This window comes from Dipteris shenzhenensis, chromosome 18 (genome assembly GCF_047967505.1).
Source record: "Dipteris shenzhenensis isolate YYH24624 ecotype China chromosome 18, Dip_SZ_1.0, whole genome shotgun sequence".
NCBI lineage: Eukaryota > Viridiplantae > Streptophyta > Polypodiopsida > Gleicheniales > Dipteridaceae > Dipteris > Dipteris shenzhenensis.
In genome coordinates this window covers 50,233,504-50,243,487 of record NC_141613.1, presented here as the reverse complement: position 1 = coordinate 50,243,487, position 9,984 = coordinate 50,233,504, and the positions used below count along the sequence as shown (strand labels likewise).

At 45.1% G+C, this 9,984-nt stretch overlaps 1 protein-coding gene and 1 pseudogene across 1 annotated transcript; both read right to left on the bottom strand.

Annotated features, from left to right (window-relative positions):
* Nucleotides 1-1,848: 1,848 nt before the first annotated feature.
* Nucleotides 1,849-5,347, bottom strand: LOC147891371 (pentatricopeptide repeat-containing protein At3g16610-like). Its single transcript, XM_087389204.1, has 3 exons — nucleotides 4,759-5,347; nucleotides 2,988-4,590; nucleotides 1,849-2,668 (listed from the first exon to the last, which is right to left on the bottom strand). The coding sequence occupies exons 1-3, from the start codon at nucleotides 5,345-5,347 to the stop codon at nucleotides 1,849-1,851; spliced, it is 3,012 nt and encodes a 1,003-aa protein (XP_087245330.1).
* Nucleotides 5,348-8,697: 3,350 nt separating this feature from the next.
* LOC147891370 (pentatricopeptide repeat-containing protein At1g08070, chloroplastic pseudogene) lies at nucleotides 8,698-9,660 on the bottom strand (annotated as a pseudogene).
* Between the last annotated feature and the right edge of the window lie 324 nt (nucleotides 9,661-9,984).

Below are 9,984 nucleotides of genomic sequence, written 5' to 3'. Positions count from 1 at the left end.
CATAGCTTCTCCATTAACACAGTCTCACCAGCTTACAGGATCCACGGAGAGAGGGTCTTCTGGGTCAAGGTACAGGACGCGACTCCTTTTCGACAATGTTACGTCTCTTCACCCGAGGATAGTATTTGGAGACGGTGTCCAACATCATCCCTTTGTTGCAACTTGGTGAATGGGAGGCTACCAAGACCCCTCGACAACCACCCTCTTGCCATTTGGCATGATATGGAGCGAGAGACGTCGGGATCTGGGGCGACCATTGAGAGGTGGGCGCGTGTCTGCAAGGCCTGGTATGCATCTGTCTTCTATGCATTGACAGAGCGAGGCATTCGCTGTAGCCCCCCACCTTGGTTGTTAGCCCTTGTTGCAGAGATTCATAGGCAATGAGCCGGGTTCTCTGAAACCAAGCTCGTTGACGGGTTTTTCTTCTTTTGTTTCTGCCACAATCAGTGCCACTGATTGTATGGTTGGTTTTTTCAAGCATTAATGGGGGGGGGGGAGGATCCACATGATTAATGTGCTCACAGAAGCTAAGGAGACCCAAATCCTCCAAGATCCAGTGAATCATGACTGCCAAACATACAAAAATATGACCTCTAATGCTGGTACTCAATAACAACCTGATTGCCTTGTGTTTCGTTGCCTTGTGTTTCGTTGAAATGCAACTTCCTCGACACATTGACTATGTTTAGGACTGCCTTCTAGAGATGAAAGCTTCGTTTGTCAAGTATTGTTACAATCTTTCATTTAAGGTGGCTCCAAGCAGCCTTTCATTCAACTCGTCTATCCATTGATAAACGTAATGTTATACTTCCTAGTCCAAACATGGGTATACTACATTAGTTTGAAAATGAATGTTTCCATCGCTGCTCTGGAAATCTTCAAGAAGGTTGTTCCTCAATTATCTCCATGAAACATAAATTAATTCCTTTATTACTCTACATTGTATTCCGTAGAAGACACTCCACCTCTGTACATGTACTAGTCTCCAAGTAAGATGGCATCGATTCGACTTGCACCCATGCTTAAAGAATTTGGCTCCTTGCTGGAAAGGTCATGCAAATTCCCAATTTAGCAAGTTTCCTGCATACAAGAAAGCATCATCATGATTCTATGATCTCTCCATAAAAAGCTGCGACATTTGTTCCAAAGACCCATGGCATCCATCTAGAGCAGTTCTGCTAAAACTTTATCCAACCATTTGTCGATTGCTAATGTCAGCATCTACACTTGCTAAGCCAGATGTCATCTTTCCCTCACCGGTATGTGGACTACCAATGCTTCTCTTCCACTACTGCTGACACACATCTGCTATAACACTTCTATATACATTCAGATCGTAGAGGTGCACGCCATATTTGGCTTGAAAGGTCAAGCCACATGTAGCTGGGAACACCCTAGAAGACCCTCCAAGTCTGAACTCAGTTTTTACTATGTGGATTTTCAGGCATGTGCTCGATACATGAGGCATCTAAACATATGCTTTTCCCAAAAGTAAGCACATGGGAAATATACTACACCAGAAGCGCTTGTTTCCTTCTAGACTTTCAACCATGAACAAATCCTCGTTACGATAGTGGTTAAGCTAAGAGTTCTAATTTGAGAAGATACATAACCCCTGAAAGCCAAGAGGGATCAAGCACTCGTCATGCGAGCCATTTATTCATCATAGCTGGCCTGAGGTCAATTGTCCCAATCCCAAGTCCACAATTTGCAAAATCTCTAAAGACCCTCTTTTCAAAATTGCCCAATAGCTCTTCTTAGGTAGCTTTCACACTTTTTTTAATGCTCTTAATTCTAGTATGTTCTGTGCATCCTGCCACATGTGATTGGCTATATAAATGTTTGACATCAGCACATACCCAGCAGCATTTCTGCGATCAGGACACAAGAACCTAACAAAGCCACCCACACAACAGAATTTGGTTGAAATGGCATTCTCAAGGCCAATTCTTCTGCCTCATTCAAGCATCCAGCTCGACCAAGAACGTCAACCATGCAGGCATAGTGTTCAATTGTTGGCACCAGATTGTAGTTTAGCATCATGGACTTCAAGTAATGATGGCAGTCCCACACTAGACCTGCATGGCTGCAACCAGACAGGAGGCATGCAAAGGTCACATCGTCTGGCCTAATGCCTTCGAGCTGCATGGTCTCAAGGTAATGCTGAGCCACGTTACAGTGTCCATCCTCAATGTATCCAGCAATCATTGCATTCCATGATACAATATCCCGCGACGATAGCCCATCCAACAACTTGTGTGCGTCCTCCAGGCTACCACATTTGGCATAAGTATCCACTAGGCTGTTTCCAACAAAAAGATCTGATTCTAGTTCTCTTTTCATGATCTCAGCATGGATCAGCTTGCAATGATCTAGAGTTGCTAAGTTAGAGCATGCTTTGAGGATGCAGACAAAGGTTACTTGGTTTGCTTCTATGCCGTTCTGTATCAGTTCCTTGAACAACTCTAGGGCATCCTCACTGTGCCCATGGACCGCATACCCTGCAGGTTTTGCATTCAATGACACCACATCTTGTGTTGGCAAGCTTGCAAATACCCTGTCTGCATCCACTAAACTACCACATTTGGCGTACATATCAAGCAGGGAATTTCCTAAAAGTAAGCACATGGGAAATATACTACACCAGAAGCGCTTGTTTCCTGCTAGACTTTCAACCATGAACAAATCGTCGTTAGAATACTGGTTAAGCTAAGAGTTCTAATTTGAGAAGATACATAACCCTTGAAAGCCAAGAGGGATCAAGCACTCGTCATGCGAGCCATTTGTTCATCATAGCCTGGCTTGAGGTCAATTGTCCCAATCCCAAGTCCACAATTTGCAAAATCTCTAAAGACCCTCTTTTCAAAATTGGCCAATAGCTCTTCTTAGATAGCTTTCACACTTTTTTTAATGCTCTTAATGCTAGTATGTTCTGTGCATCCTGCCACATGTGATTGGCTATATAAATGTTTGACATCAGCACATACCCAGCAGCATTTCTGCGATCAGCTTCTATAAGGCAATCAAAGGCTCTCCTCCCTACCTCCAGATCCCCACACTTGACACAAGAACCTAACAAAGCCACCCACACAACAGAATTTGGTTGAAATGGCATTCTCAAGGCCAATTCTTCTGCCTCATTCAAGCATCCAGCTCGACCAAGAACGTCAACCATGCAGGCATAGTGTTCAATTGTTGGCACCAGATTGTAGTTTAGCATCATGGACTTCAAGTAATGATGGCTGTCCCACACTAGACCTGCATGGCTGCAACCAGACAGGAGGCATGCAAAGGTCACATCGTCTGGCCTAATGCCTTCGAGCTGCATGGTCTCAAGGTAATGCTGAGCCACCTTACAGTGTCCATGCTCAATGTATCCAGCAATCATTGCATTCCATGATACAATATCCTGCCACGACAGCCCATCAAACAACTTGTGTGCATCCTCTAGGCTACCACATTTGGCATAAGAATCCACCAGGCTGTTTCCAACAAAAAGATCTGATTCTAGTTCTCTTTTCATGATCTCAGCATGGATCAGCTTGCAATGATCTAGAGTTGCTAAGCTAGAGCATGCTTTGAGGATGCAGACAAAGGTTACTTGGTTTGCTTCTATGCCATTCTGTATCAGTTCCTTGAACAACTCTAGGGCATCCTCACTGTGCCCATGGACCGCATACCCTGCAAGTTTCGCATTCAATGACACCACATCTTGTGTTGGCAAGCTTGCAAATACCCTGTCTGCATCCACTAAACTACCACATTTGGCATACATATCAACCAGGGCATTTCCTATGAAAAGGTCTGACTCAAACCCTCCTTTCATAAGGTTAGCATGGATCAGCTTGCCCTTCTCTAGGGCTGCTAAACTGGAACATGCTTTGAGGATGCCCACAAACGTAACCTCGTTGGGATCCGTACCTTCCAGTAGCATTTCTTCGTACAGCTGGAATGCTTCCTCATCGTATCTATGATCAGCGCATCCTGCAATCGTGGCAAACCATGATACAACATCGCGTATACAGAATTTTTCGAACACCTTGTGTGCATCCTCCAGGCTGCCGCATTTGATATACATGTCAGCGAGGGCATTTTGCACAGTCAGCTCTGAATCAAGCCCTTGTTTTATGATAGTGATATGAATAAGCTTGCCCTGATCTAGGGCGGATATGCTAAAGCAGGCTTTGAGGATGCATACAAACGTGACCTTATTTGGCCTTTTTCCCTCTTGATTCATTTTCTGAAATAATTGGAGAGCTTCATCACCATACCCATGCTCAGCATATCCTGCAATCATTGCAGACCATGACACAACATTTCTTGCAGGCAGGCTGTCAAAGACAATGCGTGCATCCTTGAGGCTATTACATCTCGCATACATATCTAGCAGAGCACTTCCAACAAAAAGATTTGACTCAAGCCTTTGCTTCATAATCTCCACATGAATCACCTGTCCCTGACGTAAGGCTGCTGAACAGGCACATGCTTTCAAAATAGAAACATAAGTGACCTCATCGGGGTCTATGCCATGCTGTTGCATTTTCGGAAAAAGTTGCAGAGCTTCCTGAACATACCCATCATCAGCATATCCTGCAATAATGGCAGACCATGACACCACGTTTCGTGTTGGTAACTTGTCAAACACACAGCGTGCATACTATAAGCTGCCACATTTGGCATACATATAGATCAAGGTGCTTCCAATAAACAGATCTGAGGCAAGGCCTTCTTTGATTGTATGGTTATGGATCAGCTTGCCTTGATCTAATGCTCCTATGCTGGCAGATGCTTTAAGAAGGCACAAAAAGGTCACGTTGTTTGGCTCTATGCCCTTTTGTTGCATTTCCTCGTATAATTGAAGTGCTTCCCACCCATGGTTATGTTCAGCATATCCTGATATCATTACAGACCATAGTACAGCATCAAGTTCCGGCAAATTGTCAAACACATTGCGCGCGTCTCGTAGGCTAGCACATTTGGCATCCATGTCCAGCAGAGCACTTCTGACAAATTGCTCCCTTTCAAGGCCCCTTTTCATGATGTCAGCATGGATAAATTTTCCCTTTACTAGGGCTGCTTTGATGGCACAAGCTTTGAGAACTGCAACAAAAGTGTAGGAGCTTGGTTTCACAGCTGACATTTGCATTTGGCTGTAGAGTTCCACAGCATGATCAACTTGGCCATGTTGTGCACGTGCAGAAATAATTGCTGTCCATGAAAACACATTATGTTCCTTCAAACTGTCAAAAACTTGGACTGCTTCAAGCATGCTTCCACAAGAGGCAAACATGCGGATTAAGAGGCGTCCAAGCTTTACATTTGATTGATCACCAGTCTCAGCAATCATGGTATGTAATTGCCTACCTACCACTAGGTCATTGTTTTTAATGCACTCCTGCAGAAGACAAGCCCATGTCTCAATCGACACCCACATTCCTTCTTTGATCATATGGGTCACAGCCTCATGTGCATTCCAAGCTTTTGTATCGGTGCTCGGCCAAAATCTCCCTTGCAAGGCGATCCCTCATGGCCCACAGGTCCTTTTGGCCATGGCTTGGTACTTTGCATCGTGTTAGTGCTTTCACAAGGGTTGCAAGCGACATCTCAGGTGCTTGGTGTACACTTTCTTGTGGGCAGGATCTGACGGCAGGAGGAACATTAGAGCCAAGGCTGCCTGATAGACTATCCTAGGCAGAAGGAGGATTGGAATCATAGACCCAGAGATGCAAAGCTGAGCCAAGCTAGTAGTGCAAAATCTTACCCTAGGCTCCGAGCCTTGGAAGCTCTTGCTTTAGAGATGGATTCTAAGGAAAACCCCCCGCACAGGAGGCCAATGGTAGTAGTCTCATTGGTAAATCTTTTCAGAGGCTCTCCTCATCACTAGGAAGGGCTCACCCTCAACGAGGAGTCTACGTAGAGTCTAGCAGTGGCAGCCTTGGAGACTTACTCAGGCCAACCCTTGATGTCATGAGGAGTATGAGTGGCAGCCCCTTCTTTGGCATCTGTAAGTTCGAGATCAGCAGGGCTTCATATTTGGGCATCAGATGCACATTGGTCTGGCCCGGCCAAATCTTTTGGATTATGGAGTCATCTCCTACAAGGACGAAGGCATGTCTCATGCCCTCTCTCACATGAGGGGGGCATGCAAGAAGATGCTAGAGATAGACTCCACCATTCCTGAGTCTTGGAGTGATGGGGTTTGCACACGGCCTCAACCCAACTGCAATGGTATGGATGGCTCTCTATGACAGGGGTACCCCTGATGATTCAGAACTTGCACCAAGCCATCAGATCCTTCCACTCCAGGAACAAATGGAGACCTAATAATGGGATGGGATCTTAGGCTTGATTGATTGAAGGAGGATCGGAGTGACGGGCCGCTTAGGCAAGGACTGCACCATTGACCCAACATGAGAAAATTTTGACTTAGGACGAGTTGCGGTGGCGCCTTTGCTTGTGGGAGGGCTGGCCCCTTCGTGAGGTGTAGTGGGATCCGGTTGAGTGGTTTTGGCCTTCCAAAATAAGGCACTCATAGAGGTGTGTTGAGGTGTCCTTCTCATCGTACACAGCACGTTTTGGTCATTGGCTTAAGTTGGAGGTGGCTGCCTGGACTCCTTGGAGAAAACGGCATTGGATCAAGCAGCAAGTGCCCCAACAGGTCATCTCCAGATTTGATAGTGCTTATGGACCAGTCGGAGGCCACAAAAGATTGCATTTTCTTTTGGATGCTTGCCCATGGGGGATTGCCCATCGGCCCATGGCTGCCCATGGCTAGAGCAGATGCATGTTGATGGGAGACCGATGCACAGATGTGATCTTGAGACGATCCCACAGTGTCTATGAAGCTACCCTGCAGCAAGAGGATTCGGCAAGGGGCCCTCTAGGATGCAGAGGATGTCGGGACTTCACTTGTAGTTTGGCATCTTTAGTAATGACGGGGGGTCACAGCTTCTCCATTAACACAGTCTCACCAGCTTACAGGATCCACGGAGAGAGGGTCTTCTGGGTCAAGGTACAGGACGCGACTCCTTTTCGACAATATTAGGTCTCTTCACCCGAGGATAGTATTTGGAGACGGTGTCCAACATCACCCCTTTGTTGCAACTTGGTGAATGGGAGGCTACCAAGACCCCTCGACAACCACCCTCTTACCATTTGGCATGATATGGAGCGAGAGACCTCGGGATCTCGAGCGACCATTGAGAGGTGGGCGCGTGTCTGCAAGGCCTGGTATGGATCTGTCTTCTATGCATTGACAGAGCGAGGCATTCGCTGTAGCCCCCCACCTTGGTTGTTAGCCCTTGTTGCAGAGATTCATAGGCAATGAGACGGGTTCTCTAAAACCAAGCTCGTTGACGGGTTTTTCTTCTTTTGTTTATGCCACAATCAGTGCCACTGATTGTATGGTTGGTTTTTCCAAGCATTAATGGGGGGGGGGGGATCCACATGATTAATGTGCTCACAGAAGCTAAGGAGACCCCAATCCTCCAAGATCCAGTGAATCATGACTGCCAAACATACAAAAATATGACCTCTAACGCTGGTACTCAATAACAACCTGATTGCCTTGTGTTTCGTTGAAATGCAACTTCCTCGACACATTGACTATGTTCAGGACTGACTTCTAGAGATGAAAGCTTCGTTTGTCAGGCATTGTTACAATCTTTCATTTAAGGTGGCTCCAAGCAGCCTTTCATTCAACTCGTCTATCCATTGATAAACGTAATGTTATACTTCCTAGTCCAAACATGGGTATACTACATTAGTTTGAAAATGAATGTTTCCATCGCTGCTCTGGAAATCTTCAAGAAGGTTGTTCCTCAATTATCTCCATGAAACATAAATTAATTCCTTTATTACTCTACATTGTATTGTGTAGAAGACACTCCACCTCTGTACATGTACTAGTCTCCAAGTAAGATGGCATCGATTCGACTTGCACCCATGCTTAAAGAATTTGGCTCCTTGCTGGAAAGGTCATGCAAATTCCCAATTTAGCAAGTTTCCTGCATACAAGAAAGCATCATCATGATTCTATGATCTCTCCATAAAAAGCTGCGACATTTGTTCCAAAGACCCATGGCATCCATCTAGAGCAGTTCTGCTAAAACTTTATCCAACCATTTGTCGATTGCTAATGTCAGCATCTACACTTGCTAAGCCAGATGTCATCTTTCCCTCACCGGTATGTGGACTACCAATGCTTCTCTTCCACTACTGCTCACACACATCTGCTATAACACTTCTATATACATTCAGATCGTAGAGGTGCACGCCATATTTGGCTTGAAAGGTCAAGCCACATGTAGCTGGGAACACCCTAGAAGACCCTCCAAGTCTGAACTCAGTTTTTACTATGTGGATTTTCAGGCATGTGCTCGATACATGAGGCATCTAAACATATGCCTTTCCCAAAAGTAAGCACATGGGAAATATATACTACACCAGAAGCGCTTGTTTCCTGCTAGACTTTCAACCATGAACAAATCCTCGTTACGATAGTGGTTAAGCTAAGAGTTCTAATTTGAGAAGATACATAACCCTTGAAAGCCAAGAGGGATCAAGCACTCGTCATGCGAGCCATTTGTTCATCATAGCCTGGCCTGAGGTCAATTGTCCCAATCCCAAGTCCACAATTTGCAAAATCTCTAAAGACCCTCTTTTCAAAATTGCCCAATAGCTCTTCTTAGATAGCTTTCACACTTTTTTTAATGCTCTTAATTCTAGTAAGTTCTGTGCATCCTGCCACATGTGATTGGCTATATAAATGTTTGACATCAGCACATACCCAGCAGCATTTCTGCGATCAGCTTCTATAAGGCAATCAAAGGCTCTCCTCCCTACCTCCAGATCCCCACACTTGACACAAGAACCTAACAAAGCCACCCACACAACAGAATTTGGTTGAAATGGCATTCTCAAGGCCAATTCTTCTGCCTCATTCAAGCATCCAGCTCGACCAAGAACGTCAACCATGCAGGCATAGTGTTCAATTGTTGGCACCAGATTGTAGTTTAGCATCATGGACTTCAAGTAATGATGGCTGTCCCACACTAGACCTGCATGGCTGCAACCAGACAGGAGGCATGCAAAGGTCACATCGTCTGGCCTAATGCCTTCGAGCTGCATGGTCTCAAGGTAATGCTGAGCCACGTTACAGTGTCCATGCTCAATGTATCCAGCAATCATTGCATTCCATGATACAATATCCCGCGACGATAGCCCATCAAACAACTTGTGTGCATTCTCCAGGCTACCACATTTGGCATGATTATCCACCAGGCTGTTTCGAACAAAAAGATCTGATTCTAGTTCTTTTTTCATGATCTCAGCATGGATCAGCTTGCAATGATCTAGAGTTGCTAAGCTAGAGCATGCTTTGAGGATGCAGACAAAGGTTACTTGGTTTGCTTCTATGCCGTTCTGTATCAGTTCCTTGAACAACTCTAGGGCATCCTCACTGTGCCCATGGACCCCATACCCTGCAAGTTTTGCATTCAATGACACCACATCTTGTGTTGGCAAGCTTGCAAATACCCTGTCTACATCCACTAAACTACCACATTTGGCGTACATATCAAGCAGGGAATTTCCTAAAAGTAAGCACATGGGAAATATACTACACCAGAAGCGCTTGTTTCCTGCTAGACTTTCAACCATGAACAAATCCTCGTTACAATACTGGTTAAGCTAAGAGTTCTAATTTGAGAAGATACATAACCCTTGAAAGCCAAGAGGGGTCAAGCACTCGTCATGCGAGCCATTTGTTCATCATAGCCTGGCATGAGGTCAATTGTCCCAATTCCAAGTCCACAATTTGCAAAATCTCTAAAGACCCTCTTTTCAAAATTGCCCAATAGCTCTTCTTAAATAGCTTTCACACTTTTTTTAATGCTCTTAATTCTAGTATGTTCTGTGCATCCTGCCACATGTGATTGGCTATATAAATGTTTGACATCAGCACATACCCAGCAGCATTTCTGC

Excerpts from the sequence above, each read along its gene's own strand:
- LOC147891371 (XM_087389204.1), bottom strand. The coding sequence starts at position 5,347 with ATGATTGCTGAGACTGGTGATCAATCAAATGTAAAGCTTGGACGCCTC. Across the intron at positions 4,591-4,758 it reads CATAGGAGCATTAGATCAAG|GATATGCTGATGATGGGTAT; the intron begins GCAAGCTGATCC and ends CCATTATTGCAG. Across the intron at positions 2,669-2,987 it reads GATCGCAGAAATGCTGCTGG|TCTAGCAGGAAACAAGCGCT; the intron begins GTATGTGCTGAT and ends CATGGTTGAAAG.